Source organism: Eptesicus fuscus, chromosome 17 (genome assembly GCF_027574615.1).
Source record: "Eptesicus fuscus isolate TK198812 chromosome 17, DD_ASM_mEF_20220401, whole genome shotgun sequence".
NCBI classification, from domain to species: Eukaryota; Metazoa; Chordata; class Mammalia; order Chiroptera; family Vespertilionidae; genus Eptesicus; species Eptesicus fuscus.
In genome coordinates, this window is record NC_072489.1 from 15,257,597 (window position 1) to 15,282,628 (window position 25,032).

The 25,032-nt window shown below is 39.0% G+C and overlaps 1 protein-coding gene and 1 pseudogene across 2 annotated transcripts in view; one reads left to right on the forward strand and one right to left on the reverse strand.

Annotated features, from left to right (window-relative positions):
- SAMD8 (sterile alpha motif domain containing 8) overlaps positions 1-25,003 on the reverse strand; it is a 63,682-nt gene extending 38,679 nt beyond the window's left edge. Inside the window, exons 1-2 of one of the 2 annotated variants that reach the window (XM_054728758.1) lie at positions 24,515-24,575; positions 15,341-15,468 (exon numbers count right to left, since the gene is read on the reverse strand). Coding sequence is in view for 1 of the 2 variants with exons in the window: in XM_008145344.3 (XP_008143566.2) it covers positions 24,515-24,688 (174 nt within the window). In the remaining variant the exon portion in view is untranslated. Of the gene's footprint in view, positions 1-15,340; positions 15,469-24,514 lie in introns of both variants that reach the window. The other variant, XM_008145344.3, reaches the window with a different exon arrangement.
- Positions 11,799-12,112, forward strand: LOC129151993 (non-histone chromosomal protein HMG-17-like; annotated as a pseudogene).
- Positions 25,004-25,032: the final 29 nt, after the last annotated feature.

Consider the following 25,032-nt stretch of genomic DNA (forward strand, 5'->3'; position numbering starts at 1 on the left):
TAGCAATTATTTACAATTTTATTACTATTACAAATAGTACTGTAGTACCTTAGATTAGCTTTCTGCAAGTGGAAAACTGTATCAAAGAATCTGAGGTGTTATTTAGACAACTAAACTCCCAAGTACGTCATTAAAACTTGACACACATTTTAAAATAATGCATGCAAAGCTTGCTACCTGTCCAAAATGTTAATTGGTATGTATAAAGGAAATATTTCAATGTGAGATAAAAATTTTTAAAGTTTATTCTGAAATATAAGCAATTAAGAAATTACTTAATTATAAAAGGCCAGTACTGTATTATCAAAGCACTAAGAGAAATGTGCATTCAGGCAGAATCATTAATCAAACTTAGTTCCAAGTCATAGATAACAGATAAAGAAAAGCAGCTAATTGTTCTGTACAAAATGAAACAAAAGATATATTATCTTTTGGGTGGACCATGGTTAGAAAATTTTTAAAACGATTTTAAAAATTCAATTTTTAGCACATCAACATTTTATTTACTAATGAATTTATTTATTTTATTTCCAAATTTAGTTAATACTAATTAGAGATGTTAGCAGCCTGAGAGTAAAAGCACTCAATATATTTCTTATGATGTTCTTATCTCCATACTTAATAAAATGAAAAGAGCTTACCATAAATATAAGAATTTTAAATCTGGTATTCCTTAAAATTAGTATAACTACTCTTTCATCAATGAGCCTTTAGTGCATCCCATTAGAGTGACCCAAATCTCTTCACAATAATATAAATAACTCAAATTGTGGTCTCCCATATTAAAAGTATTAAGTACTGTATGTCAGGTTTAATAAACTAAGCACCATCAGTCCAGAATTGCAAAAGGAGATAATGACTATCAACAAACCCTTTTCCTACCCTGCCTGTTGAAGTTATTTGTTTGCTCCACCCTACCTCTGTGACTGAGCACTGGCCAGGACAGTCTGGCCACTCCTGGAATTGACAGCTTGGCTTAAGGAGCATTACCTGTGACTGCTATGAATCACCACTGACTCAGAGTGTGTGACAAATATGCATTGGCATGGAGCAGTCTTTCCAATCTCTCTCTAGTTGTTTTCTGCTACTGCAGAGATTGAAAGCTAAAAATGATTCCCCAGGATCCCTTGCAAGGAGCATTCTAAATGTGAATTGGGTTCAGCCAACTAGATTTGCTGACATGAGATGCGGAAAGTAGTAAGTGAGGTGAAGTTGTGGCCATTTTACAAAAGTTTTGGTTATCCACAAGACAGAATGTGAAAGTGCTGTGTGTGTGTGGTGGTGGTGGTGGTGGTGTGTGTGTGTGTGCGCGCACACACATGTAATTTTCCATTATAAGTCACTAATTTTTTAAATGTCAGGAATCAGTTACAGTTGTGGAGCAGTACTGGCTTCCTTATATGATGGTACGTTATTTGTACTAAACTGTATATAAGAAAGCTTACTACTTTAACTATGTTTAAGTGTACAGTTCAGTGGCATTAAGTACATTCACATTGTTTGCAACCATAACTACCCACCATCCATTACTAGGAACTTTTCATCAGCTCAAATGGAAATTCTATATTCATTAAACAGTAATTTCCCATTGTTCCCTCTCCAGCCCCTGGCAACCATTACTCTACTCTCTGTCTTTATGAATTTGACTATTCTAGATACCTCAAATAACCAGAATCATATAATATTTGTCCTTTTGTGTCTGGCTTACTTCCCTTAGCATAATATCTTCAAGGTTCATCCATGTTGTAGCACGTGTCAGAATTTCTTCCCTTTTTAAGGCTGAATAATAGTACATTTATGTATATGTCACATTTTGTTTACCCATTCATGCATCAATGGGCATTTGGGTTACTTCAAATCCTGCTTTCACTTCTTTTGGATATATTACCATAAATGATATTGCTGGGTCATTTAGGAAATCTGTTTAATTTTTTCAGGAATCACTATACCATTTTTCAAAGCAGCTGTACAATTTTATAGTCCCATCAGCAGTACACAAGTGGTCTAATTTTTCTATATCCTTGCCAAACATCCTCACCTTGTTATTTTTTCTTTAGTTTTGTTTTAATAATAGTAATAGTAATTGGTATGAAGTGGTATCTCATGGTTTTGATTTGATTTCCATAATGATAGTGATATTAATCATCTTTTCATGTGTTTATTGGACATTTGTATAGCTTCTTTAGGTAAATGTCTATTCAAGTCCTTTGCCCATTTTTTAATTGGGTTACTTTTTGCCGTTGAGATGATGTGTTCTTAGACTAATAGTTTCATGTTGGCCTTCTAACACTCTAATAATACCTTTGCAGACTATGGCGAAGTAGCACTCCTAGAGTATCTTGTCTCTTGCAAGTGAACCCTGATTGAATATACCAGTATAGGCCCTTCAAGTTGCCGTCTTTCAAAGTCAGTGAAGTACCCAAAGTAAAGGCTTCAAGCTCTCTCATAAAGTCCACATTCTGGTTCCATTCTAAGTAAGGCAAAGTAACTTGATGATGTTTCCTTGAATTTCCTGGGAAATTGATTAAGCATACTATGTTTTTTTATCCTCTGTTCTAATTAAATATATATGTTCTTGGATTACCTTTAGAATGAGTGACATGTTCTATTTCAATAAGTCATACAACTATTTTTTCTCAACCAAGCACACTGTGTCAGTGGAAAAAGGTTTTGTAAAATGTCCCATCAATAATGTAAACAAAACAAAGGATATTATCTGGCCATTGCATCTATTAAGTAGGTTCAACAATAACAAGAATTAAGAAAGTAGACAAATACCACACTACAAATGAAAAACAAGCAGGGGTGGGTGGAGGGGAGGAAAATAAGAATAGAAAAGTATCGCCCTAACTGGTTTGGCTCAGTGGATAGAGTGACAGCCTGCGGACTGAAGGGTCCCAGGTTCAATTCCAGTCAGGGGCACATGCCCAGGTTGCGGGCTCAAACCCCAGTAGGGGGCGTGCAGGAGGCAGCTGATCAATGATTCTCTCTCATCACTGATGTTTTTATTTCTCTCTCCCTCTCCCTTCCTCTCTGAAAACAATAAAAATATATTTTAAAAAAGAAAAAGAAAAAACAATGTATCTAGCACATAAGGCAGCATGAGAGCTTAGTGGGTTTTTGTTAGGTTATTTTTGTTTTATTTTTAGAGACGATAGTAGGGATTACTAAGATCACTAAGGCCTATAGGATTAGCACATAATAAGTTTTCAACAACCATTATTAAATGAATGTGAAAAAAAGAAGTAGCAACCAAAATAATTTAATATCTCAGTTTCCCAATCCCCTTCCAAACAGAATCCTTAAAACAGGAGGCTATAAAAAAGAACAGAATCTTACCATCTGTGACAGAGGGTAATGTGTTAAGTGAAAAAGTCAGAGGGAGACAAATACCATATGACTTCACTTATATGTAGAATCTGAAGAACAAAATAAATGAACAAACAAAATAGAAATAGACTCATAGATACAGAGAATAGATTGATGGTTGCCAGAAAGCGGGGGAAAAGGTTAGGAGGCTGGGTGAAAAAGGTGAAAGGATTAAGAAGTACAAGTTAGTAGTCACAAATAGTCATGGGGATGTAAAGTACAGAATAGGAAATATAGTGGGTACTTGAAATATGGAGCCACTTTGCAAAGCACATGATTGTCTAACTACTATGCTGTATACTTGAAACTAATACAAAATAATATTAAATGTAAACTGTAATTAAAAAGTAAGATAAAAAAAAAAAAAGAACAGGAGATGCAAGATGGCAGCAGAGGTAAAAGTTTCACTCACCTCCTCCCAGGACGAAATTGAAATGATAACTAAATTATAGAACAATGAACCTGAATAACCAACTAAAGAATAACTGAACTGAAGTCTTACAACTAAGTATATACACTAAGTGGCCAGATTATTATGCCACTCAGTGTGTGTGTGTGTGTGTGTGTGTGTGTGTGTGTGTGTGTGTGTATAATAGGCCCGGAGCATGAATTGGTGCATGGGTGGGTTCCGGCCAGCCTGGCCAGGGGGAGGTGACATGGGCAGTTGGCTGGCCTGCCTGCTGGTCGAACTCCTGGTCGAGGGGGCAATTTGCATATTAGCTTTTTATTATATAGGATATACATTGAGTGGCCAGATTATTATGCATTCAGAGATCATAATAATCTGGCCACTCAGTGTATACAGAAGAAGCCATAGTGAGACTGGTAGGAAGGGCAGCGATGCAAAAAGGGCTGATCCTACACCCATGCACAGTAGTTGAGAATCAGGAGGGATATCTCAGCTGCAAAGGTCCTTGAAGCAAGGGGTCTCAATCCCACACTGGATGCCCCAGCCTAGAATACCAGTGCCAGAAAGAGGAGCCTATATAACATCTGGTTGTGAAAATCAGGGGGGATACTATCTGTCAGAGTGAGATGGGAGACTACTAAAAATCCAGGCACCCTTTTAAAGAGCCAGTGTACAAACTCTTATTCACAGACACTCACCCTGGCTTCCAGCGGAGGGCTGGTGGCTCAGAGCGGACAGGAGTCATACAGAGAGAAAGTGAGTAAGGTGGCTTTGGGAAGAGGTATAGGGGGACATGCGCCACTATTCCTGTGCTGAGTCCCTCTCCCACCTTACCCACAAATGCCAGATGCCACCTTTTCTGGGGTCGAGCACTCCACTCCAATAGGTATCAGTCCATGGGCATACACTAGACCCACCCTCCAGACTCCCAGTGGCCCCACCTCTCAAAGCTCACAACCTGGGGAAGAATAAGCTGGCTGGGTCCAATCTCAGCTTGCTGCAGTCTTTCTTGGAAGGCTTTTGAGAAGGTCTGGGCTGACTCAGGAGATGTTAGAGACACGCAGGTAGAGACTGAATTGTGTGACTTTTGGGCGAGGGCCATTTTTGTTCCACATGCTCCAGCCACTGCCACTGGTTCTGTGGAAAGCCCTTCTTCCACATGTCAAATCTTAATCTGTTTTAACCTGATGGACTCTACTGGCCCCACCCTAACAACTCCCTAGAACCCCACCCCACCCCAAAGGTCCACAGGCCCCAGGTGGGTGGTAGCTGGCCATGGTATAACCTGAGACTTTTGCTGAGTAGCCTCAAACTCAGCACTGATGTAGAGTTTGAACCTATATCAATCTGGTGACCACCACTCGCCCCTATCTGGTGACTCACTCAGAACACCTCATATATCTCACATTCACTAGAGACTTATTCAGAGGCTGAGCCTAACAGGCAGCTGGCAGGTAGAGGTGGATCTTGGGGAGCCTTGGGCCCTTTGCTGTCCTGACCCAGGTTCAGTACAGGGGAAGCTGAAATTTGGTACATAGGTTGGCCCCTCCCATGTACACCTAGACCCAGCAGAGGCAGTCACCAATAGTGGATCACTTTGTAGATCCTAACACATAGCCCAGGGTCAGTCACAGGCAGCATCTGACATTGATCTGCACCGGAGTCCTTCCCAAGAGGCCCCAGAACCAATATACCCCATGGCTGGCTTCAGATTGCATCAGAGCATGACCCAATTAACTCCACAAGCCAAACATCCAAGGGAGATCTTGGCAGGCACAAGAACCTCCTGGGGTGAATTCCACTTCATGGGGTAAGCAACACGAACACTGTTTGGGGTCAATCCTCACAGTCAGCCAGCCTAAGGGTCAACCCACCCATGGACAGTCCAACAACAATTAAGACTAAACTACAGTAGGAGGACTCACATAACTCACAAAAGGAACGTTCCTGGAACACCAAGTTCAGGTGACTGGGGAGACTGCATCACTAAGCCCCACAGGCTACCTACTACATAAGGCCACCCCATCAAGACAGGGAGACATAGCAGATCTACCTAATATACAGAAACAAATACAGAGAGACAGCCAAAATGAGGAGACAAAGAAACATGCCCCAAATGAAACAGGAGAAATCCCCAGAAAAAGAATTAAATAAAATGGAGGAAAGCAAAGTAACAGATACAGAATTCAAAACAATGGTGATAAGGATATTCAAGGAACTTAAGGGAAGAATAAATGAACCCCTTGTAAATATAAACAAAGAGATAGTAAACATCAAAAAGGACATAGAAAAACATAAAAAAGAACCAGTCAGAAATGAAGAATACAATATCTGAAATGAAGAATACCCTAGAAAGAATCAATAGCAGATTAGATGAAGTGGAAAACCAAATCAGCAATTTGGAAGACAAAGTAGCAAAAAACACCCAATTGAAACAGCAAAAAGAAATTAAAAATGAGCCCAGCTGGTGTGGTTCAGCAGTTGAGTGTTGACCCATGAACAAAGAGGTCACTGGTTTGATTCCTGGTCGGGCACATGCCCAGGTTATGGGCTCAATCCTCAGTGTGGGGCATGCATGCAGGAGGTGGCCAATCAATGATGTTTCTCTCTCATTGATATTTCTAGCTCTCTATCCCTCTTCCTTTCTCTCTCTCTAAAAATAAATAAAGGGAAAAATTTTTTAAATGAGTATAGTTTAAGGAACCTCTGGGACAACATGAAAGCTAACAACATTCATACCATAGGGGTACCAGAAGAAGAAGAGAAAGGGATTGAGAACCTATTTAAAGAAATAATGACTAAAAATTTTCTACCGTGGCAAAGGAAATAGACATACAAGTCCAGAAAGTGCAGAATCCCAAACAAGATGAACCCAAAGAAGCCCACAACAAGACACATCATCATTAAAATGGCAAAGATTAAAGACAGAGAAAGAATCTTAAAAGCAGCAAGAGAAAGACAGTTAGTTACCTACAAGGGAGCTCCAATCAAACTGTCAGCTGATTTCTCAACAGAAACATTCAGGCCAGAAGGTATTGGCACAAAATATTCAAAGTGATGAAAAACAAGGACCTGTAACCAAAATTAACCTACTCAGACAGGCTATCATTTAGAATTGAAGGAGAGATAAAAAGCTTCCCAGATAAGAAAAAGCTAAAGGTGTTCATTACCACCCAACCAGTATTACAAGAAATGTTAAAGGAGCTTGTTTAAGAAGAAGAAAAAAAAAAAGATAAAAAATATAAATATTAAAATGGCAATAACTACTTAACATATCAATCATTACTTTAGATGTAAAGGGATTAAATGCTCCAATCAAAAGACATAGGGTGGCTAAATGGATAAGAAAACAAGACCTGTATATATGCTGCCTATAAAAGACCCATTTTAGAACTCTTATTATTCGCAACAGCATGGATGGGCCTGGAGAGCATTATGCTAAGCGAAATAAGACAGTCAGAGAAAGATAAACATCACATGATCTCACTCATTTGTGGACTATAATGAACATTATAAAATGATAAACAAAAATAGATACAGAGACAAAGAAGCATTGAACAAACTGTCAAACTTCAGTGGGAAGGAAGGGGAGGGGTTAGGGGTGGGAATAAGAGATCAACCAAAGGACTTGTATGCATGCATATAAGCATAACCAATGGACCATAGACACTAGGGGGGGGGGGGTGAGGGTGGCTGGGGAGAGCTCAGTGGGGGGGAAAGGAGACATATGTAATACTATATGCAATACTTTAAACAATAAAATAAAACTGAAACAAAAAAAGACCCATTTCAGATCGAAAGACACACAGACTGAAAGTAAAGGGATGGAAAAGAAATTTCATGCAAATGAAAAAAAAAAAAAAAAGCTGGGGGTAGTAATATTTTTATCAAACAAAATAGACTTTAAAACAAAGTTAACAAGAGAAAAAGAAGGACCCAGCAATTCCATTTCTAGGCATTTATTCAAAGAAACCCAAAACACTAATTTGAAAAGACATGTGAATCCTTATGTTTACTGCAGCATTATTTACAACTAGAGGCCTAATGCACGAAATTCGTGCAAGGGGCTTGGCCCTCACCAGCACCGGCTTTGTCTGGAAGGATTTCCGGCTGTCCAGTCAAATTAGCATATTAGCTTTTATTATTATAGATAGCCAAGATATGGAAGCAACCTACGTGTCTATGGATAGATGAATAGATAAAGATGTGGTACATATATACAATAGAGTATTACTAAAGATGTGGTACAATAGAGTATTACTTAGCCAGAAAAACAAGAGCAAAACCTTGCAACTTGTGACAACATGGATGGACCTAGAGGGTATTAGGCTAAGTGAAATAAGTCAGAGAGAGAAAGACAAATTACCATATGATTTCACTTATATGTAGCATCTAAAAAATAAAATAAATGAACAAACAAAACAGAAATAAACTCATAGAGAACAAACTGATGGCTACCAGGTAGGATGAGGATTAGGGGACTGGGTGAAAAAGATGAAGGGATTAAGAAGTAAAAATTGGAAGTTATAAAATAGATACAAGGATGTAAAGTATAGCATAGGGCAGTGATGGCGAACCTATGACACGCGTGTCAGCACTGACACGTGTAGCCATTTCTGATGACACGCGGCCGCTAAGGCGGCCGCTTGCCGAGGATGAAACATTTGCTGCTCCTGAGGATGAAACATTTGCGAAATAATGTTTTTTCCTCAAAGTGACACACTACCCGAGTTATGCTCAGTTTTTTGGCGAAGTTTGACACACCAAGCTCAAAAAGTTGCCCATCACTGGCATAGGGAATATATGCAATAATATTGTAATTACTATGTATGCTGTTGGAGGTACTAGACTTATTGGGGGGATCATTTCTTCTTTTTTTGTTAATCCTCACACAAGAATATTTTTTCCAATGAGATAAACACATATGTGTGAGAGATACATTGATTGGTTGCCTCCTATATGTACCCCAATCAGGGCTGGGATCAAACCTGCAACCCAGGTATGTGTCCTTGACAGGGAATCAAACCCGCAACCCTTTGGTCCATGGGCTGATGCTCTAGCCACTAAGCAAAATCAGCCAGGGAAGGATCACTTCTTAAGTTATATAAATGTCTAACCACCATGCTGTACACCTGAAGTTAATATAATATTGAATGTCAACTGTAATTAAAATTTAAAATATATTTTTATTATAATACTAGTGGCCTGGTGCATGAAATTCGTGCACTGGGGGGAGGGGGGAGAGATTGTCCCTCAGCCCGGCCTGCACCCTCTCCAATCTGGGACCCCTCGGGGGATGTCCGACTGCCGGTTTAGGCCCGATCCGTAATCCAGAACTACTGGCTCCTAACCGCTCACCTGCCTGCCTACTTGATCACCCCTAACCACTCTGCCTGCCAGCCTACTCGCCCCCAACTACCCCCCCACTGGTCTTCTTGCCCCCAACTACCCCCCCTTGCTGGCCTGATCACCCCCAACTGCTCCCCCCCGCCAGCCTGCACGCCCCCAACTGCCCCCCCTGCTGGCCTGACCACCCCCAACTGTCCCCCACCTTGCCAGCCTGATCACTCCCAACTGCCCCCCACTGCTGGCCTGCTTGCCCCTAACTTCCCCCCCTGCCGGCCTGATCACCCTCAACTGCCCTCCCCTCCTGGCCTGATCACCCCTAACCACCTCTGCCTCAGCCCCGCCACCATGGCTTTGTCCAGAAGGACATCCGGAAAGTCTCCTGGAAGGTCTCCCAGTCTAATTAGCATGTTACCCTTTTATTAGTATAGATTGAATATCAACTGTAACTAAAATTTAAAAAGTTTAAAAAATATTTTTATTGATTTTAGAGAGAGAGGAAGGGAGAGGGAGAGAAAAAAATATTGATAAGAAAAACATCAATTGGCTGTCTCCTGTATGTCCCCTACTGGGGATCGAGCGAGCCTGCAACCCAGGCATATGCCCTGACTGGTAATCAAACCATAGACTGCTTGGTGCATGGGATGACTCTCAACCAACAGAGCCACACTGGCTGGGGCAAAACAACAACAAAAAATATTTTTAAATATATTTTATTGATTTTTTACAGAGAGGAAGGGAGGGGGATAGAGAGGTAGAAACATCAACGAGAGAGAAACATCGATTAGCTGCCTCTTGCAAACTTCCTACTGGGGATGTGCCCGCAACCAAGGTACATGCCCTTGACCGGACTTGAACCTGGGACCTTTCAGTCCGCAGGCCAATGCTCTATCCACTGAGCCAAACTGGTTAGGGCGCAAAACAAAATTTTAAAGTTCCATAAACAAATCTATTAAGAGGACTGATATAGGATTGCCAACAAGGGTCAAATAGGAACATTAAAACAAGAATAAATTTGCAACTAATTTTTAAAAAATAAATACAGACTTAAGAAATGTTAAATTGTCATTTTAATTTGTTCATGAAGACAAAATAAAGGGTATATCAGGTAGGAAGAGATAACTGCACTAAATAGGAAAGTATATTCAACCAGTACTAATAAGTTTGTTATCATATTCTTCAAAGGAAAAAGACAAGAGTACATACTCTTCCTTGGTGTGAACTAGTTAATCCTTTCTAAACTAAAACATTCCAGGAGGACTTGTTTAACTTTTGTATGATAAGCACAATGAGGTGACAAGGATAATCAGCTATCTAATCAATACCTCCAGGTGTAGGAATATAGGGAACAGGATGTGCAGGTATAAGATATTTGATGTCTGCAGAGTGCTGTTCCTTTAAAATAATATATATCCTAACTCACACACTCCTTAAATTCTGAACTATGCATTTTCAGGAAATAATAACAGGTAATAATTAGATTAGCTAACACTTAAATGCCAGGAACTATTCTATGTATTTTACTTGTATGCTCAAATAATCTTACAACAACCATATAAAGTAGGTACTATTATCTTCCTCATTTTACAGATGAGATAACTGAAATAGATGGATTAAGTAACCTGCCCAAGATGAACTTGTCCTAGTAACTAGTACAGACAAGTTTTCAACCCAGGCAATCTCATTTCAAAGTCCATGTTATCCACTACACCACACCACCTCACATGAGCTAAGTACTCTTGTACTTCTGTAGGGGATGAATCTCACAAATATTACATATTTTCTAGTTATATAGCAAAGGAATTTATCAGCAAACAGTCTTCAATTATATTAAAGATTACATCAGTCAAGCTGCCTATTAATGAAGGCTTTCTGAATCATAGGTTTGCACTGTTCAGCCTCAAACATTTACTGTCTGCTATGTGCAGATGTCAGAAACTAAGACATTCCCCAGTGACTGTCTTAAGATGCCCTCAGGTTACATTTATTTACCCATTAAATATTCATTGTGCACATAATATGAGTGATATTGCACTAGACAATGTGACATTTACTTAGTGAATCTGAAATATCCTACTCATAATGATTTTACAGTCTAGAAAGAGATATTAAAGATTCCAAAAAAAGTAAAAGAAATTATAGCTGCTAGTTCTTAATATACATTAGCCTACTCAATCCTCAAAACAACACTAACAAAACTTTAGCTTTTGTAACTTGTTAAAAAACAAACTGGAAAGTTAAGGGAGTTGGAGAAAAGAGTTATTTCCAGTTGGTAAGATTAGAGAAGAGTGCTTGGAAATGACATTTGAGCTAAGTCTTACAGGAGGGGTGAAACTGTGGACAAAGATAGAGATGTAAGAATAATTGTCAGGCCCTAGCTGGTTTGGCTCAGTGGATAGAGCATCGGCCTGCAGACTGAGGGGTCCCGGGTTCGATTCCGGCCAAGGGCACATGCCTGGGTTGTGGGCTTGATCCCCAGTGTGGGGTGTGCAGGAGGCAGCTGATCAATGATTCTCTCTCATCATTGATGTTTCTATCTCTCCCTTCCTCTCTGAAATCAATAAAAACATATTTAAAAAAATAATAATAATAATTGTCAGGAGCAGTGTGAGGAGGCGAGAACAATCCCCGGACTGAGCTAAGCCCGCCCTGACTTCCCGCCACCATCACCAGCATGCCCAAGAGAAAGGCTGAAGGGGACGCTAAAGGAGATAAAGCCAAAGTGAAGGACAAACCACAGAGAAGATCTGCCAGGTTATCAGCTAAACCTGTTCCTCCAAAGCCTAAAAAGGCCCCTGGCAAAGAAGGGAGAGAAGGTACAGAAAGGGAAAAAGGAGAAAGCTGATGCTGGCAAGGACAGGAATAACCCTGCAGAAAATGGAGATGCCAAAACAGACTAGGCACAGAAAGCTGAAGGTGCTGGAGATGCCAAGTGAAGTGTGTGCATTTTTGATAACTGTGTATTTCTGGTGACTGTACAGTTTGAAATACTATGTTTTATCAAGTTTTATAAAAAGGCAGAATTTTGTTTTACTTTTTTTTTTAAACACTTCATTGTTTATTGGGAAGGACATATAGTACTAATAGAATGTCTCCAAAGCTGGACTGACATGGGGGGAAGTACCTTTCCTTTCTAGTTTTGAGAAACTTCCTCTTGGTTCCTGGGAGGAGGGATCTCTTGATGTTGACACCCATTAGCCACCTTGGCACAAACACCTTGTCATGTGGGAAAACTAAAATTCGTTTTTATGTCCTTTCCTCCCTCTCCACTTTAAGCATAGACTTTGACTCTCTTAAGCCCAGAGACCTTTTAAGACCTGACCCCCAAAAATTGGTTTCCAGTATGTTGGACAATCTGGATTTCCCAGTGTCACCACTGAGATGGCATCCTTCAAAAGAGCGGCAATTCCTTTGTAGATTGTAGATCTACAGATGGATATTCTCTGCCATTTTCATTTCATTTCCTGAAAGTCAGGGTTGGCTTGTGAAAAGTTGTTAAACAACATGCTTAATGTGAAATGTCAACCCTCACTCTAAACTTTCTCTGTTCAGAGTATCAGAGGAAGATTTCATTGGGTTTTATAGTGGCTTTCTGATTTTGGTAGTTCATTGAAGAAGGGAGTTTGAAAGTTGTTATATACTGTTAACAACTGTCTGCCCATGTCCTGCCTGAAATACCATGATTGTTTATGAAAAGTATCTCTAATAAAGCTGGATACAGCTTTTGGCTTGGGAAAAAAACAAAACAAACAACCAAAAAAAAAAAAGAATAATTATCAGAAGAGTGTACAACAGGTAGTGAAGCTTGGTGCTAGAATGAAAAGTAATGACAATGAATGAAACAGCTTCCAAAAAGGAGAGACACAGGTTGAAGGAAATACTACAGCAGATGAAAAGATGCCACTGTTTACACTCATAAACTTTCTGACAGGTACATTTAAAAAAAAAAAGCATTATGTGGACGTCTGCTTGTGGGGAAAAGGAGTAAAACTATTTTCCCTGTTACTCCCTGGCCATTATGTATAAAACAAACATACGATGACTGAAAGGTGAAGACAGAAAGGCAGTGTAGAGAGGCACTTTGAAACAGGAATTAAAAAACACAATGGTGAATTATCTGGGTGTTTTTGTTTGTTTATTTTGCCACAAGTATCACAGAGTGGATACTGGAAAAGTCAGAAATCTGGAAATGCCAATGGGTGCAGACAAAGATTCCAAAGAAAAGCCTTGTTTTCTCCAGCCAAAGGACCAGGCTGAGGTGATATCAGAGAAGGCCGAGTAGAGAGTCAGAACTAAGACCACTATCCCCTGGTGTCCAGGGGTAAGGAGGCCAAGCACAAACCCCCATCATCCCACTCCTCCCATCAAGGGGATAATAATGAGGTTCCTCCACCGCCTCTCTCAGCCACCAGACTGGAAAAGCTGAACCTCTTACCTGGCACTAAGGAAGTAGCACCTGTAGAAAACTACAATATGAGCGACTAATATCCTCCATGAATACAGATGAAAAAATTCTTAACAAAATATTAGCAAATAGAATTCAGCAATATATAAATATGTATTTATGTATATATACACCATGAGTAAGTGGACTTTATTCCAGGGTTTCAAGGGTGGTTCAATATTAAAAAATCAAACAATGTAATCCACCATGTTAACCAGCTATAAAGAAAAAGCACAAGATTATATCAGTTCATTCAGGAAAGGCACCTGGCAAAAATATGTATCAAGAACACCCATTCATGATTAAAAAAAACTTTCAGAAAAATAGAAATAGAGGGGAAATTCTCAATTTGGTAAAGAACATGTATAAAAACCTACAGCTAACATCATATTTAATGGTGAAAGCTGAATACTTTCCCCTAAGGATAGGAAAGGCAAAGATGTCTACTCTTTATATTGCTATTAAACATAGTACTCAAGTTCTAGCCAGCACAATAAGGTAAGGAAGGAAATAAAAAAGTGTACATATTGGAAATGAAGAAATAAAAATATTCCTATTTGCAGGTGATATGACAGTCTACATAGAAAAATCCAAGGAACCTACAAAAAGGAAACCCAAAACATCCTAGAACGAATAAGTGAATTAGTAAGGTTGTAGGATACAAGAACAACATACAAAATTCAATTGTATTTCTGTATGCTAGAAATGAACACATGGATAAAGAAGTTTAAAATATAATAAATACCACTTATAATCACTAAAAAGAGAGAAATACTTAAATCTAACAACATGTATAGGATCTACATATTGAATATTCTGATGAAATAAATCAAAGAAGCCCTAAATAAATGGAGATATTCCACATTCGTGAGTTAGCCGACTCAACATAATAAAGATGTCAATTCTCCTCGAATTGATATATAATTTAACACAATTCCTATGAAAATACTAGCGATCTAGACAAGATTATCCTAAAATTTATGTGGAAAGGTAAAGAAACTTGAATAGCTAAATCAATTCTGAATAAGAATATAGTGGAGGAAATAACTCTACACAATTTCAAAACTTATTATGTGGCTAAGCAATCAAGACTATATGATACTGGTAGAAGAACAGACACACTGATTAACTGAACAGAAAGGACTACTGAGAAATAGCCTTGCACAAGTATGGCCAACTGATTTTTGACAAAGTTACAAAAAAAATTCAATGGTGGGTAGTTGAAAAACAGTACTAGAGCAAATGGATATCCATGGGCCAAAAAAGAACCTTCACCAAATCTCACACCTTATGTAAAATTTCATTCAAAATGTATAATAAATTTAAATGTAAGGTAAAGTGTAGAACCACAAAACTTTTAGACAATAACATAGAAGAAAATCTTCCAGGACCTAGGGTGAAGAACTCCTAAACATGATACTCAAAAGCACAATCCAAAACAAAACAAAAAATGATAAATTAGACTTCAACAAAATTAAAACTTTAGCTATACAGAAGATCCTGTGAAGAGAAAGCAAAGACAAGCTACAGACTAGGAGAAAGTATTTGCAAACTACATACCTGAGAAACAACATATATCTAGAATATATTTTTAAAAACTCCCAAAACTCAACAGTGAAAAGCCAAAAATCCAATTAAGAAAATGGGCAAAAGACATGAAGAGGCATGCCACCAAAGATATATGAATGGCAGATACACACATGAAAAAAATGTTTCAACACCACATACTAGGGAAATGCGAATTAACACTATGCTGAAGTATCACTACTCACCTATTAGAACAGCTAAAATAAACTGTGACAATTTGAAATGGCAGCCAGGATGCAGAGAAACTGGATCTCTCACATGTTGCTGGTGGGAAAGTAAGATTGTACAGCCATGCTGGAAATAGTTTGAGTTTCTTAAAAAAAAAGAAAGAAAGAAACATGCACTTACCATACAACCTAGCAATTGTACTCCTGGGCATTTTATCCCAGAGAAATAAAAATTTATGTCCACACAAAAACCTCTACACAAATGTTCACAGCAGCATTACCTGTAATAGTGAAAAGGTGTAAAAAATCAAAATATCCCACAATATGTGAAGAGTTAAAAAAACTGTGGTACATCCACATCATGGAATACTACTCAGCAATAAAAATGAATAAACTATAGATACACACAATAACGTAGATTGGTCTCAAGGGCTTTCATGCTAAGTGAAAAAAGCCAATCTCAAAGGTCATATACAGTATGATTCCATTTATATAACATCCTCACAATAACAAATTATACAGATGGAAACAGGTTAGAGGTTGTTGTGGTAAGAGGTAGTATACGTTGGGGGGTGAGAGGGCCACAATAAAGGGGTAGACCAAGGAAGATGTTTATAGTGATAGATTAATTCTATATCTTGATTGAGGCAATGGTTACACAAATCGTCTCAAAATAAAAGGACACACAACTAGACACACATTAAACAAATGTTAATTTCCTGGTCCTGATACTGTACTATAATTATGTAAGATGTAACCATTGTGGGAAACTGGGTAAAAGGTACATGGGACCTTTCTGTTCCATCTTTGTATCTATAATTATCTATCTATATATAAAAGCCTAATATACAAATTGTCCCCTCGGGAGTTCGACTAGGAGACTGGGAGTTCGATCGCTCGCTATGTGTGCTAACCACCAGGGGACAGTGCAGAATGAAGGAAGGCCCCGGCCGGCAGCCGAGGAAGGGAGGCCCCTGCCAGCAGACAGAAGGAAGGCCCCGGCCAGCAGTCAGAAGGCCCTGATCAGCCCTGATCACCGGCCAGGCCTTGCGACGCTACCCATGCAGGAATTTTGTGCACCGGGCCTCTAGTTTCAAAATAATTGTGAAGAAAATCTTCAGGAGCTAGGCTGAAAAGCTCCTAAAAATAATACTCAAAAGCACAATCCAAAATAAACAAACCAAAAAAAGATAAATTAGACTTCAACAAAATTAAAAACTTTTACTCTACAAAATTGTGAATCTATTTCATTTATCCCTTTTTTAAAATACACTGAGTGGCCAGAATATTATGATCTCTGAACCCATAATAATCTGGCCACTCAGTGTGTGTGTGTGTGTGTGTGAGTGTGTGTGTGTGTGTATATATATATATATATATATATATATATATATATATATAATATATCTATATATATTAGAGGCCCGGTGCATGAATTCGTGCATGGGAGGGGGGTCCACCTGGCTAGGGGGAGGGGACATGGGCGGTAGGCTGGCCTGCCTGCTGGTCGAACTCCTGGTTGAGGGGACAATATGCATATTAGCCTTTTATTATTTAGGATATACACTGAGTGGCCAGATTATTATGTGTTCAGAAATCATAATAATCGGGCCACTCAGTGTATATTTTTATTGATTTCAAAGAGAGGAAGGGAGAGGGAGAGAGAATCACTGATTGGCTGACTCCTGCATACCCCCTACTGGGGATTAAGCCCCCAACCCGACCATGTGCCCCAACAGGAAATTGAACCATGACCTCCTGGTTCATGGGTTGACACTGAACCATTGAGCAACACTGGCCGGGCCTCTAATTATTTCAAAATAAAAAATTTTAAGTTTTTTTTAAGGAGAAAAATGTCATAAAAATAGTATATGTACATATCTATAATAATAAAAGTATAATATGCTAATTAGACCGGGTGTCCTTCCAGATGACCTTCCAGCCGAAGCTGGGGCTGCGAGGGAAGCCTGGGTCCCGGGTGCCAGAGGGAAGCCAGTGCCGGTAGCCAGGGGAAGGAAGGCCTACTCTTGCATGAATTTCGTGCATCAGGCCTCTAGTTTTTAAATAAAAAAATATAAAACTATTAACAGTTACTCCTCTGGTGGACTCTTTCATTCTCTAAATATTTCTACAATGAGCATAAAATGCTTAATAATCAAAAGGAAATGGCCCTTTTGAGAAAATGAAAACAGTATTTTTCACTGCTTGAAGCACATCACGCTTAAATAGAGATGGATAGAAAATTAAGAAAGTCAATTAAATTCAATTATTAACCTATGTATGAATATACATACTAAATAAAAGATAAGAAACAGTGAGGCAACTAACAAGACCAATAAATCCAAGAAAAGATCTGATTATAGATCCACTTCCCTCTCCCATAAACAGTGTGACTTTGGAAAATGACTTAACCTTTATACTTTGAGATGACAAACAGAAACTAATCAGAAACCTTAAACGCGTCTCATTTTGTAATTTAGAATGACAGAATTCTGACAATGTTAGAATTGGAAGCAAACTGGAAGGATCAGGTACAATTCCTTAATTTAGACCTGAAGAAACTAAGGCTAAAGAGTTAAATAAATTTAATTTTAGTTAAATAGCTAGACAGCTATTCCACAACAGAATCTGATATAAAATCCAGAAACCACAGTAGAGTGCTGGCTCTGGAATCAACTGCCGAGGTTCAAACTGTGGATTTATCAGTTACAGTTATGTGACCTTGCAGCAGTTACTTAACCTCACTGGGCCTCATTATTCTTGCCTGTAAAGAATACTACTTCCTATACCAGAGGCTTGTTGTAAATGTTATGTGGAATAATACATGTAATGCATTTATAATAATGCTTGGTAAATAGACTGCTCAGTAAATGTAAGCTAGTTTTGCCATCATTATCAACTCCTCTTTCTGATAGTTGCCCTAAGCCTAAAATTAAATCATTAGGAGTGTCATCTGTCAACTAGTAGTTAAACCCACTCTTAATTCTGGAAATCTTTTGGTTAATAAAAAATAAATAGGAGCATTTGAAAACAAATTTTAAATCTTATAAACGTTTTGCTTAGGGCGGAATTAATTTTCAGCAAAACAACAATGTAATCAAGTAACATTAAGAGAAACAGAATAGCAACACAATAGTGATTCCGGTTAACTAATGCAGAATTCTGCACATGAACACAAGTCTCTCATATAAAGACTTATTTAATATCAAATATAACTAAATAAAAGAATTTCAACAGGAGCATTTTTGAAAAGTATGCCATACACAATTGATTATTGTTAATACCTAAAAGTACTTTAAGAATTTGGGAAGAAATTGGGGTAATTTCCTAAAGTGACAGGATCCAATAAGTGAAAAAACACAAACTATTCTAAGGGCTTGATTATGTAAACATACGAGAGACCAATGGCTTCTAATTTATCATTAGGCAACCTTTAGAATACAGAAGATATATCAACAAAATGAAACCTTTACTCTCTTTGTATAAAGGTTTACAGAACCAATGTCCATGTTTAGATTGTGACTGTAGTGATTTAAATATTCTGGATTTTTCTTGTAGTTTCACCTGATGGTGTGTGTACATACACAAAACACTCTAAAGTTCTAGAGTATAGCTGTCTGAAACAATATAAAAACCATATACTAACTTTAAAAACCATGCATTCAAATGCCCCTAAAGGAATTTAGAACTGATGTAACTTGATTCACATATGAAAAATGTGCTGTTTTTGGAAGTTATTATTGATCTGGTATACAGTAAAGATTTTTAGTTTTTGTTTCTAAGTGACATATGAAACCTAAAGAATAATATTCATAATCCAAAGCCAGAAAAAGAGAGATTATTAATAATTATGCAAAGTCAGTGTCAATATATTCTCCTTGGGGCAATTACACATTATAGTTGCATTCACTCTAAAATAAGCTTAAAATTCACTTTTACCTAATAAAACTTAGTTAATATGCACACAATAGAGACAAATTGACTGTAACTTGTAGATCCACAAACTAGAGCATAAAAGTAATTTTTATGAAAGCAAAAAGCCTAAACTACAATCTAGGAGGATAAGATTTACTTTGGGCATTTAGCTCTACAGTTTGTAATATTTGGGTCTATCTAGCTTTTAAATCCCATTTTTAATATTTAATCCTAAATTAAAATATTTTCAGTGAGCAAACAAAAACTATTCTTTTCTCTTGATCTTTATCAAAATATGTTTACTTTTTCTTAGTAAGCACAGGGCATTTTTTCTAAAACACCTATGAAATCTGCTATAATTACAAAACAATCTCTAAGATTTTGAACCAATTCCTATCATCCATTTTTAATACTCCAGCAGTGATTTTTCTTCTGTTTTGTTGTGTCCCTCTTCTGAACAGAATTTGGGACAGTACATTTGAATAAATCAAATAGCCTCCTCAGTTATATCATCATACTGCACCTCCATTCTGGGACATTTTTTGCTGCCAGGACCATGCACTCAACATATTACAATTTAAAAAAAAGTTATCATGCATACCAATGAGCACAAACTTTTTCTGGCTCCAATCTGTCTTTAAGACTCCTGCTATCAGGTTGCACTTAAGTCTATACCAGTCTAGAACTGTCTCAACTCAATGAATAAGAATCTAATGAACAACATTGTCCAGTTTACATTCTCAGTTATGCAAACACAACAATCAAAATTTAGTGGTAAATCTGATGAAGAGCTTGACCTGACTGCATGCCAAAGCATACCAGTAAAAAAGCCAAACATGTAAAATTATAATTCTTATTCTAATCACTAAAATAATATTTGGGCAGGCTAACAGTTTGACATATTGATTGGTAAAAATCATTATTTTTAAATATGCTACACCCCCAAATCAAATCAACATAATGGAAAATGAGAAACTGGCTCAAGACTTCAAATTCCATTACAATATTATGAAAATATATTGGATTTGGACTCGAAATTTAATATATGGTTTTGGCAGTCTTTGACTTTCATCCCAACAATTTATTGATGAAACTGACATTGATTTAATTTAGTTTAATTAAAGTTTCCAAACTAAAACCAATTATACAGCATTTCCAATAACTCTGTAATACAATTTAACTTATAGGAAGACCCTAAATTAGCATAGTTCTCACCTCCTACTAGAATTTCCTACCTAGAATTTTTAGAGAACAGAAAAAGGGTCAAGATAATAGATAATAGACATATTACCACCTCTCTTGTCCTTTGCCATAATTCAAAAGCTTAACAAAAGCCCAAAATAAAAATTTAAGACAAATGCAAACATAGGTCATTGACTCCACAACACATTTTTGAGATACATATCATAAAATACTATTTTATAATTAAACTAGAGGCCCAGTGCATGGATTTGTGCACTGGTGGGGTCCCTTGGCCTGACCTGAGCCCTCTCACAATCTGGGAACCCTCAGGGAATGTTGGACTGCCGGTTTCGGCCTGATCCCTGCAGGCCAGGCCAAGGGACCCCACCGGTGCATGAATCCCTGCACTGGGCCTCTAGTATATGCAGATAAGATCTTTGGTTAATCTCTTCCTGCCCTCCCTCCCCCGCTCCCCTCTTCCTTCTGAGATTCATCTGTGTGTTCCATGTTTCCATGCCTGTGAATTGAGTGTCTGCCCCCTGGTGGTCAGTGTGTGTCATAGCTACCGGTTGAATGGTCGGATGGTCGCTTAGGCTTATATATATATATACACTATGATGAAACTATATATTACAAACTGTAGAGCTAAATGCCCAAAGTAAATCTTATATATATATATAGATACTATGATGAAACTATTATAACCAAGTTTTCCTAGTTTCTGCCATCCTATGCAAAAGCCAGGATAGACTCACTTCATGTTACATTCTGTACTGAAGTGATTACTGGGAGGGCTCAATGTGTGGTGAAGTAACACTATTTCAATATGGAAACATAAAGTCCAGGCTCAGCTTAAGATCCAGTGATGGTGCTGTGTGTACGGAAGGAGGAAGTGCAGGAATATTCACACCACAGGTCTGTCACAAATCCATAGCCACATATTCAGATGGCAAATTAACCAGAGGCAGCATGTAAACACTGAATTGTTCCCTAAGTGTGCCTGGCCCATGCTCTCCTACTTTTAATTAACTTCTTGATTTCTCAAAGCCAAGAGAACCACAAGACCTAAAGTAAGAATGACTGTCATGATTACCTTTAGTCAAGTGGTTCTTTCTGTTTTTGCCCAAATATTATCCCTCAATGTGTTTCCTCATACCCTTAGAGAAAAAAACAAACAAAACTAGATTTCAAAAGTTTTCAAAACCACATGCAAGCAAAAATTTAAAAAACACAGATACTGCCGGCATTATTGGAAAAAACGCTCATGTATGATTTTTAAAAACACAAAGATACAGCATTCTATAAATAAGAATACCTTATTTGTAAGCAAATACAAACACATGAGAGAAAAGTGAAAAAAAAATTAAGTTCCCCCAATCTGCAAAAATTAAAACATGTAATCTGGGCAGGATAGTGTAGTCCTTCCCTGTAACCTAAGTCCATGAAAAGAATTACACTCAGATCATATTGTATTTCCCCACTAATAACACAATCTTTAAAAAGAGCTTCGTCAGTAATTTAGCAGTATATAGATTTGTATTCATATCTCATATAAGTCAGTTTGATGGACAAAAAGAATCAAAACTACAGAAGCTTTAAATTTAAAAAATGATTTCAACCTTCACTAACAATATACCATCATATAATAAATGAAGACAGGAACTTTCCATCCATAAGTCAATGTGAATGAGAATCTTTGCAGAATAAAATGAGTGCTACTGAAATCAAAACTGATTTTTCTAAATATGTCTGCATGTTCTGCCATCGCAGTCATGATGGCTTCTTCTGGAGTAATATACGTTTTCTTGCCTTCGAGAAACTGCTAAGTGATTGTGAGAACTATCAAAGGGAAAAAAAATATCTATTAGGTATGCTGATATATTAATTGTACAACTCCAATTTATTTCTTTAATTTTGCGGTAACATTAAGATGTTACTTAATAGATGCTACCTAAATTTTTATATGCCAAGACCTCTTCAGAACTAAGTTTGAAGACAAGGTCTCTACAGGACCTCAGTGTGGTGAGGACAAGCTGAAACATAAACAAGAGAAATACTATGTAAACTTCTTCAACTCTATAGACCAGTTAAAGAAAAGGGAGTTAATCTTGTGACAACAGCTAAAAGCAAAGCTAAATGGCGTGGCTCAGTGGATAGTGTTGGCCTTCGGACTAAAGGGTCCTGGGTTCAATTCCGGTCAAGGGCACATGCCTGGGTTGCCAGCTTGACACCCAGTAGGGGGCGTGCAGGAGGCAGCCGATCAATGATTCTCTCTCATCATTGATGTTTCTATCTCTCTCTTCCTCTCGCTTCCTTTCTGAAATCAATAAAAATATATTAAAAATAAAAAATAAAAGCAAAGCTAAGAATTCATCTCTCCTTTGAGGAAATAATTACTAGTCCACTGAGCATTTGAAGATATGACATATATACATAAACTAACTTGAAAGCTTGTTGCAACTAGTAAATTTGAAGAATAAGCAGTTGATAAGCATTTAGAGTAGAAATACCTGATGAAAAGTTTGCTTTGAAATAGGCAACAACTTTGCAAAACTTATAATCAGATAAGAAGTTGTAAAAGTAAAACATGTGAGACTTTGCTAAAGTCAAAGATTTCATAAAGTCATGTTATAATTTAACAATTACAAAAGGAAATTAACTTATTTATACTAAAGTAAATGTAAATATTATGATCATTATTTTTCTGGCACAATTATGATTTTGGTACTATTTCTTCTATAAAAAACACCTATATGTACCCACCTATACCCGTTCTGTTAACTGCCAACTGCAAGCATCCTCTAATATTTTCCTAGATCACTATACTAAAAATATTATTTGTACAATAGCTCAAAATTGCACTAATATTGGTCCTGCAAATCTATCAAAAGTACCCCTCCAATTTTCAAAAGCAAACTCAAATCCTGGAGTTATGGGTAAAGGGAAGATCTGGTAGGCTCCTGGACTGCAGTGATTTCACATATAGTTGTATGTACCCTTTTAACCCAGACACCTGCATTGACCATATTTTTACCCTGTGGTAAATACATGTGTCAACTCAGCTGTCAAAGTGGCTCCGCTCAATACTGAGTATCTGTAAAACCTAAGTGTCCACATTTTTGTTTCAAGTTTAGTTTTTTAATTTAAAGGCAATGCATTAAATCTTTTAAAGACCTAAACGTCTCTAGTAGGTAATATAAACTTAAATTTTGAAAAGTACAAAGAAGAAAAGAAACATACTGTTAGAAGAAATCCAAATGGTATCTATTTCCAGAATCACTCCTTTCACTATACTAGTAGTTTCCTAACATCACTTCCTTTTCACTATTTCCCCCAGTCCTTTCGGCAAATCAGTGTTTAACACCGCCCCTCCCGCCCCAGATTTCAAAAGGACCCACTGTCCACAAAGCCCCATAACCCAAGTACACTACCCTAGTCATCGTCGAGGCTTTGAAAGGACACTCGTGCAAGCGCCAAAGCCCTAAATTAGATCCCCAAGGGCTCCTTTTCTTTTTTAACTCCATTTCTCTTTGTCGGGCCCTTTGGGCCAGATGACTTCCCACCCAGAGACGTCCCCTTCCAGTCGAACCTACATGCCTCCCCTGATTGCCAGCACCCCACTTCGGCCAGCTGCCTCGCCAGTCCCCGCCGGTTCCGTCTGTCCGGCCACGCGGTCCTCGGCCCAGGTCCCGCTCCTCCGATCCCTCGCCCTCGCGGCCAAATCCCAGAGCATCTCTCCTCCGCCCCAAAGCCCGCGGGGCCCTCCCCTCTCCTCTCACCACCCCGCTTTCACACCCTCAAGCCCTGGCCTCTCAAGGCTACCTCTCCCTCCGTGCCCCACTCCCTCCTGCCCCTCAGCCTCTACTTGCCCCTCAGCGCCTGGCCATCGTCATCCCCCTCGGGCCCTCGGCTCACAACCTCCATTTCCCTCAGGTTCCATTCTAGAGCTCCTCTCCGGGCTCCTCAACCGTCTCCCGGGGCCCCTCCGGACCCCTGTCCTCGGCAGCCCCCGGCTTCACAGCTCGGACACCCCGATCGCCCTTGGCTGCAGGTGCCCCCAAACTCCCCCACTCTTCACCCTCAGCCGCCGCTCACCTCTGTGGTCCGAGTCGGGCTGCCCCGACCCACCTCCGAGTCGGCGTCCGAGCCGCCGTCGGAGTCCGGGGCCCTCCGAGCCTCGCCGGAGTGCAGCGCCCCGAGCGGCGGGGGCGGAGCCCGGGGAGGGGACCCGGAGTGGAGGCGAGAGCGGTGGCGGCTGCGCGCAGGCATTGCTCCTGCCCTGGTCTCCGGATCGGGCAACTGCTCTTAAACCAAACCGGAACTGCTTCAGGAGGCGGGGCCCCGCTGACGGGAGGCGGAGCCCCACGGCTGGGGGCGGGGCCAAAACCGGAAGAGGCGCGGGGCTCAAGATGCAAGCGAGGACCGCGGCAAGAAAACCCAGGAGCGCATGCGTCAGGCCCAAAGCGAGAAGATAAGGCCAAAGGAGATAAGGCTGGTTAAGATGGGGAGGGGCCTAGAGGATTGGTAAATGGGGTTTGAGGACAAGGGGAAATTACCCTAATTCGGGAGCCAGATCCTCTCCAAGAGCCAACTCCCGTTGAGCCTTGTTACCA